Source organism: Falco peregrinus, chromosome 1, assembly GCF_023634155.1.
Source record: "Falco peregrinus isolate bFalPer1 chromosome 1, bFalPer1.pri, whole genome shotgun sequence".
NCBI lineage: Eukaryota > Metazoa > Chordata > Aves > Falconiformes > Falconidae > Falco > Falco peregrinus.
Window position 1 is genome coordinate 120,592,440 of NC_073721.1, and position 18,988 is coordinate 120,611,427.

The 18,988-nt window shown below is 50.6% G+C and overlaps 1 protein-coding gene and 1 long non-coding RNA gene across 3 annotated transcripts in view; one reads left to right on the top strand and one right to left on the bottom strand.

Moving 5' to 3' along the window:
* Window positions 1–691: 691 nt before the first annotated feature.
* LOC114013566 (uncharacterized) lies at window positions 692–7,685 on the bottom strand. The gene is made up of 3 exons (XR_003556610.2): window positions 6,416–7,685; window positions 5,695–5,952; window positions 692–3,537 (listed from the first exon to the last, which is right to left on the bottom strand). It is a non-coding gene; the product is annotated as an uncharacterized LOC114013566 (long non-coding RNA).
* A 161-nt stretch (window positions 7,686–7,846) lies between these two features.
* ST8SIA2 (ST8 alpha-N-acetyl-neuraminide alpha-2,8-sialyltransferase 2) overlaps window positions 7,847–18,988 on the top strand; it is a 33,094-nt gene continuing 21,952 nt past the window's right edge. For both annotated transcript variants that reach the window (XM_027793970.2, XM_005242424.3), the window contains exon 1: window positions 7,847–8,055. In XM_027793970.2, coding sequence (XP_027649771.1) covers window positions 7,958–8,055 — 98 coding nt within the window. In that variant the 5' untranslated portion in view covers window positions 7,847–7,957. The remainder of the gene's footprint in view (window positions 8,056–18,988) is intronic.

Below are 18,988 nucleotides of genomic sequence, written 5' to 3' on the forward strand. Positions count from 1 at the left end.
TCTGCTGGTATCTCGCTGTGCTAGGTGCAATCCGGCAGCAGATCAATCATTCATATCCTTCGCCACAGAGGACACTAATGATCTAAGATCAGAGCAAAAAATCACATTTAGGCACAAGCTGCACTAAAGTTTTCCTTCCCCAGGAACGTGCTCACTGAACTGACAAATCAGGTTTCCAGGGAGGTGGGTTTTCAAGTGCATGGTGCTGCACAGCCAGGGTCAGGTATTCAAAAACTTTAATTTAGGATCCAGAAGGGGAGTATGATATTTAAAGTATCTGGGATATTGAAAGGACCCTATCCCGGCTGTTCCTACTGTGATTGGGGTGTCTGCAATGCCCTAAGAGCTTTTTGGATCAAATGTAGGTGATTTTTCTTTGGTGTTGGCCACCAAGAAGTGAGCTCTAGGCAAAGAAGTTCTGTTCTCGCTCCTGCAAAAGGAGCTAACCTGGGGGCCATGCTCTCCCTGCAGCTTCTGGCTAGAGCTCTTCAGGGGAAACCCCTCTGCCCTACTTTACACATTCAAAATTCCCTTTATTCTGAAGCCTGAGCAATTCACTCATCAGCTCTGCCCACCACAAAGGATCAGAAATACTAGTATAAAAGAGGAAAAAAGCATTTATTATTGATAAGGGGCAAAATGACAGTCACAGTAGACAGAAATCAAGGGCCTTTCTAGAGCTGAAATGAGGTTTTTCATTAACGGCCTTTTGCACAGCAGTTTTTTTAGCTGTTAGCGAGAGGTGGAGAGAAGAAAAAGTTACATTCTTGATGTTACCCCTTAAGATTTTGTAATTTTTGCTAAATGGAACATATTGTTGCATCTCATGTTTTTTCCTTGCAGAAAAGTTCTCATTTGCAAGGACCATGTGTGCACGCGGGTTTTTTTCTCTTTTTTTTTTTTTTATTGTTTTAATTGCTGTTGTCATCTGCACATTTTGCAAAGATTCAGATCAAAATTTTCCAAAGAACCATAAGAAGACCAGGAAAAAGCAAGGCAGCCTTCCTGCAGGTTTTCTCAGGTGTGCTTATCACTAAGGTGATAGATTTTTGAGTGGTTAGCAGCACTGTCTTGGATGGCCCCAAAGGAGGGTTATAAAGATTTCTTCTTCTTTATCTATTCCTGTGGCATTTTCTGCAGCCTTCTTTTTCACTCTGACTTCTCACAGGCAGAAACAATCTGAAATCTTAAGCTAATCTTGCAAGAACCCCCCTCTCATACATCGTGGTGCCCATGCACAGCTTATTTCTTCATCCTGCATGTAGGCTTGTTTATCCAAACTAGGTAGATTTACCTCCTCAACACAGTTGTGGAGAGTAATTAATTGGGTTTCTGTCAAGTATAGGACAAGATTAATCAAACCTGTCACCTTGAAACAGGCCAAAACTGGAGTCAGGTATGACCTGTGCTTTAAGGGTCATGAAATGCAGACAGGAGTACCGTGATGAAGGTGTCCTGCAGAAACAAACCTAAAAGAAATGCCACGTTTTAGCAGCTTTGAACAGAGCTAAGAGGCAAAATTCAAAACTGAAGGTCTCAATTTGGCATCTGAAACCTGTATCTGTTAACTTAAACTCTACCATTACAAGTGAGAAATACTTACCAGTTTGGAATGGTCTTGGGGGGGTGCGTTGTTAAATGCAGATCATTGCAGGTCATATGCAAGCAATGCACGTGCTCCATACGCGCCGAGCACACGTGCACATCCTGAGCCACTGAAAATACGGCCTTGCAATTATGTCTCTGCGGGGTAGGAAGAGCAAGGGCGACGTGGGCCAGGGTGGAGGTAGGGAACAGGGCAGGTATCTTGTGCTCTTTCTGTTTCAGGATGTGGTGGGCTGACCCTGGCCGGACGCCCGGTGCCCACCCAGCCGCTCTGTCCCTGCCCAGGGAGAGGAAACAGAACGAGAGGCTCCTGGGGAGGGCAGGGCAGGGACATCGCTCAGCAGTCACCGTCACCGGGAAAACAGACCCAAAGTGGGGAAATCAGTGCAATTTATTATCATTTGGCCATGGCCAGCAGCGGGTCCGTCGAGGCTCCATTGGCACCAGGGAAACCTTCTGGCAGCTTCTCAGAGAAGCCACCTGCATAGCCCCCCTGCTGCGCAAACCCTGCCACCAAACCCAATACACAGGAATGTCAGCAAAGGGCTTCTTTGCTCCTCTGATGACCGTGCAAGACACAGGCTGCAAGTGCAGGTCTGCAGGCAAGGCTGGGCCGGCTTGGATCAGTCCGGAGTGCCCACACCGGCATTGACCTTCGGGCACCTCCTGGCTGCTGGGTTCTGCACCGCTGGATGGAAATGCAATGACCACAACAATCATCTACACTCTTCAAAGCTGAAGCATCTTTCGGCTCTTTCTCCTCCTGCCTTCTTCTGCCTTGGGCACTACGGTGTCCTTCGGCGTATCAAGGATGAGCAAAACATACCCAGGTTTGAGACACCCCCCAAACAGAGGGTTCCCCTGGTCGTGTGTGTGCACATATACACACGTGTGCACACAGCACTGCCACCCTGTGGCTTGCTAATCATAAAAGGGGTGGGCGTGTGTGTGTGTGTGTGTGTGTGTAAACTTGTTTTAGGGTTTTTTTCCCCAAAAAATGCCATGAATATGGTATAAAAGCTTCGTACAGACACATACTCTACTCTGCCTTCCCAACATGGAGGTGCCCAGCTTGGCACACACACACGGCCAGGCTGTAAAAGCGTGCCAGCTGTGCCGCTACAACTGGCAATATCAATACTTCACCATCAGGTTCAGATAACAGGCAATTTGCAATTGTCATACATATTCTACCTTTTCCTTTTTTTGTGTGTGCGTGGTTAATTGTGAGAGGGAGGACAGCAGACCTTATCTCTTGCGACTAGTGGTGGCAAAACTGAAAAATTGTTTTCATTACCAGGAGGAAGGCTTTTCACATGCAAATTATCAATATCATTGTGATGTGGCATTTTTATTAATCCAAACCAATCTGACCAAAAAGAAAGAAGGATCATTCTTGTTTTATATCAAACACTTTGCTCTGACAATGGTGAGTTGTATTTGATGAAATGTTGCATGGATCACACCAGTTTTGCAATTTACTGCAGAAGAGAAAGAAATAGAAAGGACTAATGGATGGGGATGGGGTTGGGGATTTTTGGGTTGTTTGGGAGGTTTTTTTCTTTTGCTCTTTTTCTCTTTAGGACACTTCTCATAAACACCAGTCAAATTATGCCAGTTTATGTAAGCGTTTTAACTTCTCTTCTTCAACATCAAAGAAACTGATCTGGTTTTATAGATGTGAGTATTTTTGTCTCTCTATTGTGTGCAGTTCCCCTTCAGACACTGGGAAAATAAGGTCATGTTCCCTACCGAGTCCATCCCTTTCTGTTGATTTTACTTTCCTAAAATCCTAATAGAGCTTGAAATTAATACTGTTTAATTTTCTTCTCCTTTTCTTCTGAACCACCAAAGCTTTCTCGTTGCTGCTATACCACTCCGGGTATAAAGAATATGATAGACTTGGAGTCTTCCTTCCAATGGCAAATTTCCCTGAAATGAGAAAATCAGAAGGGTTTTGGCTCTTTCTCCAAGGAAGTAAAGGCTCTCCCTTCGAGCCTACGAGATGAGCAGCAGGGATGCTTCTTCACTTAGTTCAATAGGGGATGGACCACATAAAGTTACAGATCACTCTGATGTGGCTAAATTCAGATTCACTGACATGAGGATACGTCTAAATGTCTCTGCTAGGACTGCATCTCAGTGCTGTCTGCTTCTCCAAAAAGAACCATATTCACACGCCCCTGCCTATGACAAACAATTTGTCCAGCATTTGGGAGACCTTTAGACTCACAACTCCTCCAGGAGGCAGGTGAATGCACTTTAGTGATGGACCTAGTTGCTTCGGGACCCAGCTGGAAAACATTTACTCAAGGGTAAATAAAGCCAGGTGAGGAGACCGACAGTGCTGGAAGCCACTTGGTTATTACCAGTGTTGCTTATTACTGCCACCCACAAGCAGAGATGCTGGGGGAGTATTCCCTGATCTCTTGCTCTGCATGGAGACCAGCGAGAGCATTCAGGAGAAGATGGAGGACATCATACCTGCTGCATCAGCATCCTTCTTTCCTGCTAATGAAGTTACTGGGAAGGAAAAGACACTTTATGCCCCTTGGGAGGTGCCTGACTTTCAAGGGAGGGACTGAGGGTTTCACTGGAGAAAGGACCCAGAGGCAGGTTCATCGCCAATGAGGCAATGGAACACCACAACCCTGGTTGATACAGACTCCCATGCGTCATGCCCGTTCATCACATCGGAGCACTGTCTAGCTGTATGAAATGGGCTGTAAACTTTGTTCACTTTGGCTGACTGATAAAGGCTATGTGTGTTTTACAGCATTACGAATGTGATGGAGAAATGTCCCCCGAGACCTCTCGCTGCACCAGGTCTTATCATTTGTCATAGCATGGCAAAGACCTTATAGGTCATCGTCTCTGGCCCTCCTTTGCTTATCCAGGACCCGCTACCTTTCTCAATGATGCCTCTCACATAGATTAAAAGCATTTTAAATATGTATTATTTTTGCACTCTCTGTGTATCCGTGCCTTTCATACCCACATCTTAAATTCATTGCCTCTCTGCCAGTTGTTTGTAAATGTCCCTAGGTGTTTAACTCTTATTCTCTGAATCCTCTGAGCTATTGTTGGTGAATATGGCTATTACATATTCCTGATATTTCTCAAAGGTCAAAAGAAAATGTAAAAATGCCATTTCTTTTCTCTTCTCCCTTCAAAGCTGCAAAATGCAATATTGTTCTGGTGCAGTTACTTTTGCCGTTATGCTAAGATATTTTTTTTTTAAGTACACCTTATTGTATTTATTGCAAATGTTCTGGATACAGAATTATTTCCCCAAATTATTAGGAACTAGAAGATATAATAGCCTTTTATTCTGTTTCAGAACATATTACTCTACCACAACAGTCTATTTGCGACAGTTTGCTCTCATCTTCCTGCAACCCATCTTACAAATGAGACATAAAATTGAGGCTTTGGATGCTTACGGACCCAATCCTGCAACATTTATGCACCTGTTTAAGCTGAATCATGTGAGGATTCATAGTGAATTGAATGTGCAGAATGACTAACACTTGAGGAACTACGGCAATTGCTCTAAGGCAGTTTGCAGTTCTTCAGGATAATGAGCAATGCATGAAACCAGGGTGCATTTTCTCCTCCTCCCCCGAACCTGGCCAGGACGCTGTAAAGGATGGACTTGGAGTGAATGCAGAGTAAAACATCCTCTCCTGCCATCAGTGCATTCATGTCTTTCACTACAGTAAGACTCCTGATCATGCAGAATTTAGCCCTCAGCAGTGGAACAAGATTTCTAGGTTTTCATTGCAGAGTCACAGTTGGTGATGTTACACAGCCTTGTTAATTGATTACAAAATAATTCAGGAAGCTGCACGGTTCCTGCATCTTCTAAATAGCTTGTGGCCTCCTTGTTCAAACCTGGCTGTACTTCAAGGTCCTGGTCCCCGTGTTTGAAGCCTGATCAGCTGAAGAATGACCTTTCTCTCTGACCTACATCTTTCAGAGGAATAAAGCAACAGATGACACCAAGTACAGGATTCAGAGAGCTCTTTGTGCAAGCCCTTAGCAGTGGAGCTCTCCAGTGAAGGGCATCAAGCTTAAATCTCAGCTTACCCTGCAAGGAGGGCTGTTTATCATTTCGGTTAGTAGCAGCATTCCCATTGACTCTGCAAGAGCAGAGTCAAATCCCAGCGTGTCTTTTAAGGCAAGCTACTCAGCAGAAGCAGCATCTCAGCAAATAGGATGTCCCTGCACCTGCAAGAGTTCTCATCCAGGCAAACCAACTCCCATCACGCGCTGAACGATCCCCTCGCTTATTGCTCAGCCTCGATCGAGATTTGCGTTCTTGCACATCGCCACCGTGATTGGCAACTGAAACACAAAGATCAGACAAAAGAAGCTGAAACACCACCTGGGATGGAGCTGAAAAAGATGCAGGAGCAGATATCTCCATCTGTATTCTCGAGGATGGGAAGCCAGCTGCGGTGTGGTGCTCCGGAATCACAGGGGACTGGTGCTCTGTCCTGCTGCATCTCGGGAAACCCCGATGTCAGTCCCTGCATCAGCAAGGTCACCTCGAAGCCTATTTCCTCATCCTCAGGCCAGTCACACTGCTGTGAAACACCAGGATAGGGTGAGCATAAGGAGTCCAAGAAGAATAAAACAGAAGGAAAATTAGGCTTTTCTCAGATTTATGCAGAAGGTGAATTATGGGGCTACTTACGCCACCTAAAATCACTTTCTCCCCAGGGGCCTGAATATGCTCTATTATAAAAGCTGTATACTGGACTGTAAATTTGCCATATATGCTACAGTGTAATTGTACCAGACTTACCTATGTTGCAATTTTTATCTATAAACGTAGCAGTGATTTGTTTGTCTCCTCTTTCGACAAGAGTTTCAGAATACTCGGGAAAGCACATGGGCCATAACGTGCTCCTTCCACCATTGAACCCAGGTAAAAAGTCTTCTGCTGATTCTGCCTTCCCGTACACAGCACCAGCATCATGCATCCCTGTACGTATGGACACCCTTACCCCAGTGCAAAGCACCTTGGCATCCTCGGTAGGAATCACACAGCACTGACAGCACATCGTGCCCTGAGCGAGGTACTTTTGTATTGATGCAAAAAGCCGTGCACAGAAGGGAAAATGGCAGCTTTCCAAGTGGCCCCAGTTAATAGCTCTGTTTTGCTTAATGGTTTCTCCCATTCAGACTAAAGATGCTGTTTTAAATATGTAAGCAATTAGTATCTCTCTCTCTCAACACATCTGTGCTTCTTCTGTCTGCTGCATTATAAATCCACTGTGTCCCTCCCCAGCTCGGCAGTGCATGTATTACCAGATACTCTGATTTTCAGCAACTTTCCGGTCCGGAAGAATTGTGCTGGGATTTGGAGACACTTTGCCAGGCTGGCCTTGCCTAAGCCCTGGCACAGCCGGCATCTCCTCTGCAGGGCTGGAGGGAAAAGACCCCTCGGTCTTTCTCTGGCCACTCTTCGGTCCAGCCAGTCCCTCTTCTTCCCAACTTCCATACACTTTCCCTTTCCGGGTAGAACCCGCAGCCTTTTCTCTCTGTAACAAAATCCAAGGGTACGCCTGTGGCTTGCGGGAGGCTGCTCACCGGGGCTGGGAGCGTGGCAGGGATGCATCCACGCACCTGGAAGCAGAGCCCCACGTGTGGTTCCTGGCTCACGTAAATTCTGCCGGTCCAAACTCCAGCGCGATTTAAAGAGACGTGGAAGGACCGGTGTGCCGATGATGCTCGGCATGTATAGTACTGCAGGGAATTATTGTGACTAAACCGGGAATTACTAGTCATTAGGCGTGATTAGTTATTCACCATCTTTTTTTACAAAGTGTCTTCCAGCCCAGCAGATCTGCGCGCGCCGAGGCGCGGGTGCGATCCCCGCCACCGCGGGCCGCGGTCACCTTTGTCTCGTTCCATCGCAGTTTTTCTCCGTTCGGGGAGAATCCACCCGCCGGCGCCTCCTGCCCCGCCAGGACCGACCCCGCCGCACCGCGCCCGGCAGCGGCCGCGCCAGGGCCGCGCCACCGCCGAGGGACCCCGCGGGCGGGGGGGCGGCGGCGGGGACCCCCCCGGGGCGCGGGGCGGCCGCTGCCGGGACGCGGCGGGGACGCGCCGCAAACTTTGGCGGCGGGGGGCGGCGGGGCCAGGGCCCGCCCCGAGCGCCCCCTCCCGCGCCGGGCGGGGCGGGACGGGCGCTCCGCGGGCGCCGAGGGGCGGAGCGGCCCCGCCGGGCGGCGGCGGCGGCGGCGCCGAGCCGGGACGCGGCGCCGCGCTCCGCACCCCGCGGAGCGGCGCGGAGCGGCCCAGCCCGGCCCGGCCCGGCCCGGCCCAGCCCAGCCCGGGAGCCATGCCGCTGCCGTGCCGGGGCTGGACGCTGGCGCTGCTCACGCTGCTCGTCGGTTTCCTCATCTTCGCCGATATCTCGGAGATCGAGGAGGAGAGCGGGTAAATACCCCTTCCGCGGCGCGCAGGGGCGCGGAGGATAGGGGTGCCGGAGGCGGAGGCGGCGGAGGGGGCGGGCGCCCGGACAGTTTCTTTGTCTCCCGCTCTCCCGGCTTCTTGCGGCGCCGAAGTGGGAAGGAGCTCGCTCCGCTCCCGCGCAGCGCCGCGGAGCCGGCGGCAGCCCCGGGCGGGACCGCCCCGCCGGCGGGCAGGACGGGGCGCGCCGGGGCTCGGGGCCGGGGGCAGCCGCGAAGGTCCGGGCGCGGGGGCGGGAGCTGGTACCGGTCCCGTTAGAGACGCTGAGGTACCGGTCCGGGCAGGGATGCTGCAGCAGGCACCGGTCCGGGTAGGGATGCTGGGGTGGGTACCAATCTGATTAGAGATGCTGGAGCAGATACTGGTCTAGAGAGAGGGGTTTGGGCGCAGGCAGAGCTCAGGTGTTGATGGACTGATGGAGCAGGTCCCTAAGCAGGATACGGGTGCGGGCAGTCTGCTGGCCAGGGGTGGTGGGGCAAGCTGCAGCCCAGGGGGCTTTGGGTGCCAGTACTGGTCCGGATGGGTGTGGCAGAGCGGGCACCGGCCTGCAGGGGTGATGGATAAGGGACAGGTCTGCAGGGTGCTGGAGCAAGGACCAGTCCGTGGGGTGGGAGAGATTGTGCAGGGACCAGTTGGCTGAGGGTGATGGAGCAGGGTGGGAGAGCTCAACCCGCTTGTCTGTCCCCACGGGCTGCGGCAGGGGCTTCATGTTTATCACCCCTTCCTGATCACTTCCATGGTGGGTGTTTACCTGCAGGTGCCCTGTACAACAGGGGCTGAAGCAGCCCCTGTATCTGAGGAGAGGAGCAACACCCTACCCACCACATAAACCCCATCTCTGAGAGCTGCTTGGAAACTTAGGGAATGAGAAGAACAAATGTGGAGGGGAGGGTTTGCATTAACTTCAGGAACTCACTTACAGCAGTGTGGGAAAACAAACCAAGTAATTCTAGTACTGTGGAGTGTGCTTGTGGCACCCAAATTGCTAAAGGTCTTTTTGTTTGGGACCCGGTGGCATTGTCCACTGTGCTACATTAACACAAACACCTGGCTGAAATTATAAATGAAATGCAGTGATGTTTGTCATTGTTTCTTTGTTATATTATATTGGGTGCCACAGGCGCGAAATGCTTAAAGGTCACTAGCCTTGTCCAGAAGCATCCAGCACCGGACTGTAGGTTACCAGGCTAGATGAATTGTTGCTCTGCAATGAGCTGCCACTATCTATATAATAATAAAGGAAATTAAAATCTTCAGAAGCGTCCTCCCCATCAGACAGGCTGCTCCGATCCCCTTGCTTTCCTCCTATCTCCTTTTCTGGCTTCTGTTCTTTCTTCTCTCTCCTCATCTATCTGCTAGATCTGTCTGCTAGAACTCACTGTGCCCTTATTGAAAATGTATTCTGCTTTGTTACTTACTTGTCCTGTCTTTCACCTTGGTTCATTAGGGTTTCCTAGCGTTGTGGGTTTTTTGCTCTTCTCTTTTTTGTACCGTGTATGGAAATTGGACGTTTGCTGGTTGCTTATCTCCAAGCCCTGGCATCTGAGTTTGCTGCTGTAGTTCCTCCAAGGAAGTACAGCCAAGCAGTGCAGCGGCAGAGACGGCAACAGGGTCAGATGAGTTCTGCAGAAACAGCGAGCAGCTAGTTTCATACAGCATTTCAGAAATTGTAGTGCACAAGGTAACTAGCGAAGGAGAAACTCCCTATACCCCAGGGAGTGAAGGAAGGGGTCCTGCACCCAGTGCCCTCTAACATGCGTTAGTCCTAGATCCTTCACAGAGAAGTTCCTGCACCCACTGTGCTTCCAATACAAAGATGCACAATGCAAAGGTGGGACTCTGCTGTATTAAGAAGTAATCACGAACAAGGGCTCACTGCCCCCTTCTCTTGCTTTGCCCTCTCCCACCCACTTCTTCTCCCCATTGCATCTCCGAAGTGGCTCAAGTTTGATGAGCTTCTTCATCCCGAACACAGCAAGGGGCCAAACACTGTTTGTCTTACACCGTAAGCTCTTAGCACGGGAGCCTGGCACAAAGAGCACTTCATCGCTGTGTGCTGCTGTGGTACCAGGAATGGTCAACACAACCTTCTGACCTGGCTGAAGTGTATTGCTGGGGAGATGTGGAAAAGCTGAGTGCTTGAGCCGCAACAGGTCAGGGAATGATAAAGAACTTTCAACTTCGAGGGCCACATCATAGCAGCATCTTTTGCAAACAGGTCCTGTAGGTAAAGGGGACTGTTTGACAGCAAAAGTGCACAACAGTGTAGGGAAAGAGACCCTTCCAAAGTTTCCCAGGAGCTGTCTGTGTGTCCAGGATCAAAAAGCTCCTCTCCTTGAGAGGTTTGGGAGGTACCGGGTATTTGTGCAGCTCTCCCCCACATCAGGAATATTTGGCTGTTGGATCATGTGGCTCAGCAGCCCCCTCCGCACCCCCACAGGCCATCTTTGCTTTGGTCAGCAGAGCCCAAGCTTAGGGAAAGCAAAGAGCTGGCCAGGTGTCCCCTGGCAGGCTCACGGCACTGAGGGGGGCTGGGAAATGCAGGCAGGTGCAACTCCTTTCTTCTTTTTCCTTGGCATCGAAACACTCTCTAATTATTGTGAGGAGCGAACAGCTTGCCCACTTTTACACATACCCTGCCCCCTGCCTGTGATTTGGATTGTCTTTGGAAGAATATGCCTCATACGGGTGGGAGCAGGGGGGAGCATATTTCTCTCACCTACAAATACTGAGAAACTGCAGAAAGAAAGAACCAAGTGTTCGTTAGTTACAAAGTAAGAATATAATATTGCTGGCAAAAGGACAAAAAAAAAAATTATGCTGTTTCCCTGGACAATAAGTTCCCAGCATCACAGGTGAAGGGAGGTGGGAGCCAAGAGCAGCTGGAGCTGGTCTGCCTGCCAGAGGCTTCTGAGAAAGATGTTTGCTCCTTAAGCAGTCCCATCTTGCTCCTCCAGATATTCTTATAACACCTCCTGCAGCCGGGAGATACTGAGACAAAGAGGTGTCAGGGCAGGGATGAAAATTCAGCAGTTTTCTTGCTCCTGATGCTGTGTTGCTCTTGTTAGCCTGTTCCTCCCACGCTGCAGCCACCCCTGCACATGGGTTTTCATCCTGCTACATCCCTGTCATTATGTATACGTATCACCTATAGACGCATCGCTTGAATTGCATGCTCGGCGATGCTGCGGGATGTCAGCGGGCAGGCAGGCACGCTCGTCCCGCTCGCCTTGGCTCGCTCCTCGCGCTCGCCGGCCCGTGCTGCCACCGGGAAGCATTGCCATTGCCATTGCCAACGGTCCTGGCACTTGGTTCCCCAACAACCACCTGGTTCCGGGCTGCTGAACTTTTCCTTCAGCCCGGTGGCGCCTGCGTTTCCCTCCATCGCTTCGGCTCTTTGTTTCCCTGCGAGGAAACAAAAGACACATTCACGTCTGTCTTGGGGAACACGAATGCAATCGCAGGCATTTCTTCATCCAGCCCAGGGCAGGGGAGCAGGCCAGACCTCTGGCCGCTGAGGAAGACAAAGGATTCGGCACTGAGTGGAATAATTATTGCCGGTGACGAGGAGGAAAATTCTACTCCAGTTTAAAGGGACTCTTTGTTACTACGCGTCTGCTGTACCAGTTCTGCAGGGGTCCGGCTGTGTCCTGATTGTCTGTAGAGGGAGCTGGTGACCCGCTGCCACCAGGTGACTTCTCAAATTAGCCCGTGAGCCATCTTAGGGAGCACTTGACACTTGGTAATGGGATGGTCTTAATATGAGTCAACCTTTTCTCTGCTAGTCCAGACCACATGCCTTTCCATCCTGATTACAAGAGGAATTATATTCTGCTCTTTTTAAGTGATGAATTGGAGTATCTAATATTGCTGGCCTGCCTGGCAGCTTGTCAGTAAATTGCCACTTTTTCCTCCTGTGCCCTTTTCCAACACCTGCCTTTCAAAGGCTTAGTAATGCCACAAAGAGATTTTGTGTCCTTTATGGTGGCTGATGTGCTTGCTCTGAGTGGTCTGTAGTGTGCTGTAGTCGTAACACTTCATGTCAGGGTTGGTCCGTGGAGTATAAGTGTCCTGCTTAGATCTTTCGGTCTGTGATTCACTATGCCTGACCCAGAGTTAGTCTAAGACTTGCTCTCCACCAGAAAGTTTTGTTGAAAAAAAGTGCTATATTCTACCAACATACACTTTTGTGCACTCACACAGCGGTTGCGCACAAACCGACAATTATCCAGGTTAGTCTGGAGGAGCAATACCTCTGCAGGACAGAAGCCCACAGACACCCTGTAACCATTCACGTAAATGGAGCCAACAGAGAGACCTTTGTATTCGTTGGGTATGGCAGGGCTCTAACAAAAGCCCCGTGACACATCAGGCTGGAAAATAAAAGCAATGTTGGAGCACTGATTTGAGTAAGAAAATACTCAGTGTAGGTTTTGATTGCAACTCTTCTGACCGTAACTTGAGCTCAAGCAGCCGATTTCAGGTTGGTTGCAGAGCTCCCCTTCCTCCCTGTAAAACACAGCTTCATCTCCTGCTGCCCTGCGGGGCAGGGGTGGCTGCCGCAAAGACGTATCCAAACCCCCTGTGCTCCTGCCTAGAGCGAGCTGAAGGAGATGAATATCCATAGCTTGTTTCCTTAAGCTGATCAGCTCCAAGGGAATGGTGGGAGCAGCGGTACTTGCAGGGAATCGATGTGTGGCAGGAGGGCTGGGAGCAGCGGGATGGAAAGCACTAGCAGACCCCCAAGCGATCCAGTGGAGCAAAAAGAAAACCCAGTGCCGTGAATGTAACCAGTCCTAAGGCCTTTCCAGTACAACTGGTGAAAATTTACTCTTCGGTCCAGTCCTGATTGTCAGCAGCTTGCAAGACCCCAGGAGGGGATTTCTGAGCTTGCCAGTGAGTAGGGCAGCAGCTGTGGTAGGGGGAAGCACGTTGCCAGCCAGGCCTTCTTGGGTGCAGAGCTGCTGAAGCCCCCAGCAACCAGAGCAATGAAGCGAGCAAAGCAATTCCCACAAGGGCTTCAGGTTTCCCTTTTCCCCAGGTGGGCTTTTTGTTTCCCATCTCTAACCCCGCAAATGCACAATTCCGGCCTGGAATGCAAAGGAGACCTCTTTCTCCCTGCAGAGAACAAGGAGGTGCAAAGGGTTCGTTTAGCGAAGGCTTGTTGAGCAGCTAACGGCGAGGTTAAGTGCTGCAGCCGTCAGCAGTGCGGTGCCCGCTCCCCCGTCCTACTGCCGTACTCGTGGGCAGAGAGCAAAGCCCTGGGACTGCAGCCATCAGTGACACAGCAGATCCTGCTGCCCGTGGGCCCTCCTGGCCTCTCCCGGACATGGATGAAGGGATGGATCAGTTTTCTCTTGCATTCTCTGCAGCAGCCGTGGTTATTCTGACTGGACATCACTTCATCGGTGCCTACTTGTGTGCCAGGTCTGCTCCGATCTTCCAGGAAAGCCTTTAACAGGAGCTCCCTTATCTTTCCTTGGGCTTTCAGGCTACACATACTTTGTTTTTTCATCCCTGAGACCAGCACTATTTAAATAGATCTACAGGCATAGTTGCTATAAAAACAGTTGTTACCAAGACAGACTTCTAATTGCCTCCATCATTCGTTTTCCCTCGGCCTGGGTCATCCTCAGCAGCAAGAAATAAACCCAAATGACAACACTAGACAATAATTATTTTGCCATTTCTATGGTTTCCATCCCCAGTTGCCTCTGGAAACAAGGGAGTTCCCTGACACAGAAGTTCACTGGAGGAACAGTTTCAGGTCTCCTTCAGCAGACACCACAGCAGAGCAGGCTGGTGTCAGCAGCTCTGCCCCTTGTAAGGCAATAGAAAAAAGATGGAAAAACAAAAAGAAGAAAAAAAATCTTTACAGCTCTTTTTTCTTTGTGTTCCCACTGTAAATCTAAAGTACTCCTTCTCTTGACTGAGCAGCAGCCTTGGTGGTGCTGGTGGCCTTGGATGATGCGTCCTCAGCAGCAGCAGCTACACTGGCTGTGATGAGGAAGCGAGGGGGCTGATCCAGGGAGATGGGCACCACCGCACTGCCAAAACCTGCAGGGGAGCAGTGATGGTGAGAGGGCAGGCTGGAAGCAGGAAGGTAGATGAGCCGGGAGGGCAGCGCATGGTAAAGGTGCTCGGTATGTGGGTGGTGGGACCAAAACTGTCCTCCTGAAGCAGCGAGTGATGCTACAGCACAAATGCCATGTCCTGACCATCAAGTAACCATGTCAGGAGTCCTTGCACCAGCCCCAGGGTGATTGTCGCTCTTGGGGGTGATGCTACAAGGCAGAAATACTGTCAGCTTTAGGAATGCTCCCTTTCACCAGGCGGTCAGCAGCTTCATCACCCCGACCCAGCTAACTCTACTGGCCCCGCTGCTGACCCTTCGGAGGTTCCTTGTTTGCACAGCATTTGATTCATCGAGCTGGCTGCTTGTGCACGGGGTCAGCTCTTTCCAAATTTAAGTGCTGGACTCCTCATTGCTACTGCAAATAAAGTCCTTGTTATTGCATACAGAAATCCACTGGGAGTATCACAACCACAAAAAAAAACTCCAGGCTGGCCATCTGCATGCTGAGCATGCCGTCCCTCCCCAGCCAGTGCTCTTCACGGGCAGGGCTTCTTTTAAAAGCACATAGTGTCACAGTCACGACACAGTGTTGAAGTGCGCTCTCAAGGCTTCCCTCAGTCAAACAGCATCACAGTGGGCTTCAGGTCACCTGTGTGTCTGGCAGCTCTGAATTGAAGGATGGTTCTTCCACCGTGACCCGTCACCTCCCAGCCCAACCTTTACCAGCATCTTCAAGACAATAATTCAGCTCTCAGCCAGTGGCTACAACAGGGGATGTTTTCCCCTGTGAAGGTTAAGCACCATCATAAGGCATCTCCAGCGCCTTTTCTGACACCCAGAAACATACTTGACTGCGAACCAATAGCTGCTCAGTTGGTAATCCAACAACTTCTTGCTGCTGCCTGGATTTCCATGGCTTTATGAGCCAGGGGAAGAAGAGGAGGCCAAGCTCTGAAGCCACTATTGGCTTTTCAGTATGTGGTATCTGGACATTGTCACCTGGGGGACTAAGTCCTTGCGAAGCTCCTGGGATGGCTCCGTTGCTGGTGAGTGCCTGTAATGGTGGGCAAATAGCTCAGGTAGTTGCTAGGGGCAGCTCTCACCCAGGCGCTCCCAGTCCGCTTCGTGTAGGCACCAGGTGTTATTTTGAGGATGCTCGTACAGAAGAACCACCCCAGTAAGATGTTACTGCCCAGGAGAGGTCCTCGGCATCCATGCCCACAGTGACAGAAGAAACCAGACAAGACCGTTGGTATTCCAAGGGGCTCCACAGAACAGTGGTAAAAGCAGGCAAGAGATGGGAGGATGAGCCGGAGGACCCACAGCCCCTCAAATGTGATAGCTTTTCATATTGCACCATCCCCATTTCCTAAGGTGTGTGGCATCCAAGATGCTGCAGGAGCCACTGGGATTTCTGCCTTTTGGGATGCAAATGCTCAGGGTGACAGGATCTGCTGCAAGACTGATGCTGTGCTGTTTGTGCTCCCTGATAGCTCTGCTCTGTTGGCTGAAAAAATTATCTCAGGAAAAATGTATAATGTAGACACATTTTTTAAGTAGTGAGGCTTTTGTTTCTGCTCCTTTCTAGGTCTTTGTTGGGCTTTTGGGGTTTTTTCCTTCTGTCTTCCAGAAGGGGAAAGCTAAATACACAAACACACACCCCCTAGTCCCAAGCCCCTCACTGGATCCTTTTTGCCTGCTTCAGTGTCTTTTTCTTTGTTGGCTGTTTAATTAACAGAGCCAAAGAAAGCAAGGTGATGCCAGGAATAAATGTCTAATGGAAGACCTGAGATGAAGGAGGGAGTAAGGTCCTGCCAGTATGCAGGGTGGGGAGAGGTAAAGGGTGTGACATTTGAGCCCTGTAAGCATGTGAGTATTTTTTCTTTAGAGCAGCAATAAAACAAGATCATCGTGGGGTGATCAAGTCAGGCCACGCTGATGTTACGGTGAATGCACGTGGATGTGAGACCTGACACTCTACAGGTGTGAGAGACTTTTCTGGCTCAGGGGAAGCGCATTGGAGCACATTTCTGGCTTGGGAGCAGAGCCTGAAAGTCCTGGACCATGGCTTCCTGGTGGGCAGCAGTAACCATCAGGCTTTTCTGAGCATCCTCCTGCCTCTTACAGGTCCTTCAGAGCAGGTGGCTGGAGGCAGGGACAGGGATTTGGTCCTGCTGTTCCCATTACCCCAGCGCAGAGTGATCCCCCAGCACAGGCTGCCGTGAGTGTTCCTCCCATTGCCTCGTGTCCTTTAGTTGTCAGAGCTGTGCTGTTCCTGCTGGGTCTTCACCAGTTTTGTCACGTCAGTGTTTCAGCCTAATTGGCTTATTCCCTATTAAGCAATAGGTGTCTCTGTTTTGCCAACTCATGTGTCTTGATTCCTGCGTCCTCAGTGCATGCTTGCGGTGATTACACCGTGATTTGCAGCCAGGCAGAAATCTCAGGGCCAAGCCCTGCTCTCAGTTACACGGGAACTGATGTGGAGCCACGGTCACCACCTGACAGGTAGGGATGCTGAGCACCTCTGACCTTCCCAACTTGTGGCTACTGGGATGGAGCCTGCAGGATGGATGGTGCGATGGAGGTGGGATTGGGGCATGAGAGGAGATGATCAAATAAGCAAGGCTGGTTTGCATGAGACTGACGGAACGGTGTTTTCCATGGTGGGTAATACCAAGTGCTGCGGGCAACAGCAAGGCCATCGGCTGATGGATTCACACCAGATCTGCTTGGCTTGCTGGAAGATGCTATGCCACCAGCCTGCCTGGCCAAGCACTGCCCCTGCAGCTTGTATGCTGGAGCTGCACTGGGATCCCAGTGGGGAAAGGTGGTTTTCCTGAAAGCCATGGTATGGGCACACTCTCGCAAATGTGGTCATATGACTTGATAGAAAGAATGAAACCTGGAGCAGCAAAAATAGCACCTGATATTTAGGAATTTTTTGACACTCGGGCTGCCAAGATGTGACAATATGAACAAGTGAGATTTTAAACACAGCAAAGTGTGATTTCAAATGTCTCATCAAGATATATTGCAGCATCCTTCATCCTAGCAGGCACGCTTTAGAAATGTCTCCCCAATTAATCCCTACAGAGGGAACCTTCCTTGCCAGGAGAGTGCAGGTACGCAGGGCTACCCAGTGGCCACCGCTTCTCTTAGCTGCAATCTCCTCCACACCACGGTATGAAAGCCTCAAAAGCAACCGGTGAAATGTCGCAGGGAGTGGACTGCATGTGTCAGATGTCCTGGCTTCTGCCAGTGTGTTACAACACGTGATGCAGGAAGGCGAGATGAGAAACGAGCCTGCAAGAGCCGCATTTCTGGATGGGGGAAGACCGGTGTTAGGGAGAGTGCACAATGTTTGACTACGTGATCCCAAGGTTCAAAAGTGCATCTGTGATCCCATCGCTTCTCACCTGGCTTTGGCTTTTGTTTCTGATTTGCAAGTTGGTTTACATGTGGGGCTAACCAGCAGTGAAGGCTTTCCTCTCCAAATGTCTCTCCTGTGGCAGCAGAACATTGTATGGATGTGCGTGGACTTTGACCTAAACCCCACAGAAACCGCTTGAGTGGCTTGTGAGGAGCCCACAAGGGGACTTGCTGGTGAATGTGGCCTTCCTCCATCTTTTCAGCGAGACTCTGACATGCAGATGGAAAGCCAGGATATGGTCCCCAAGGCATCCAAGTTTCCAGCCTCTGGGCTCAGTTGCTGCTCAGTTTGGGCTCCTGGGACACCTTTGCTTCTCCACCCTGCAGGACAGGCTGGACAGGTTGGCACTTGGAAGCCAGTTATTTCTCTTCCATAGACAATTTGGAAATATGGCAATTTTCCCCTAAAAGCCCTGGAGTCACGTTTGCTGCTCTGCTGGTCTCAACATAAACCTTGGATTTCAGGGAAGAGGAAGGAGAGTGGAAACCTGTATCCTGGTCCACATTTCACAGCACTGGCCTGAGAGAATCCTGCCTCATCTTTGGGGGCTCAGGGAGCACATGGCTTGGCTGAATGACTGCACTGCCCTCAGGAAAATGAATTCACTCACTTCCTAGGGCACTCGGCGCATCTAAGGCCACCTCCAGGGGGGCTGCATGCAGGTGCCAGCTAGTCCCTGACACTGCAAGGGTTGGTTTATGCCTGTGAATGCACCTGAGATTATATACCACTGTCAGCATCAGCAGGAGCAAGTCTGTCAAGTTGGGGGGGGGAGGGGGGCGATCTGTGTGTTTGTATTTCCTTTCCAGTGGCTGGGCAGTGTATCCCTTTCCCCAAAACTGTAAGTTACAGTGACTGGGTCCATCTGGCCACAGAGCAGCATCCTGCAGAGGGTCTGTGAGCATCCCACCCCGCATCCCTCTCTGCCCGGCTGCCTCAGGGAGAGCCGTGGGTTGGGAGGGCAGTGATTGTGAGGGGGTGGTCCCTGACCAGGCCTGGCATTCTGCTCATGTGCTCTTCAGATGGAAAACAGCAGATCTGGTCTCGAGAACAACATCAGAGCAATCCTTGAAAAGCAAAGTAAATATAGGTGGTGATCTTGGCGTTTTTAAGAGACACAGACTGCCTCATGGGTACAGCCTGTAGCTTCAGGAGACCAACGGCTGCATGTGCTTTTCAGGCCAGTGAGACCTTTTCAGATCAATTCTTGGCGTCCTCTGGGTGATGTGTCCTACCCTTTCACCCAGCAAGACCTGCACTCGGCGCTCAGCAAGTAGAGAGCAGCATTTCCAAGAGGACAGGTCTGCTGTAAGCCCATACTGCCTGCTCCTGTCCTGGCTTGGGGGATTGCCATTTTCTGACGTTAGGGGCCAAGCCACTTCACCCCCAGCGTC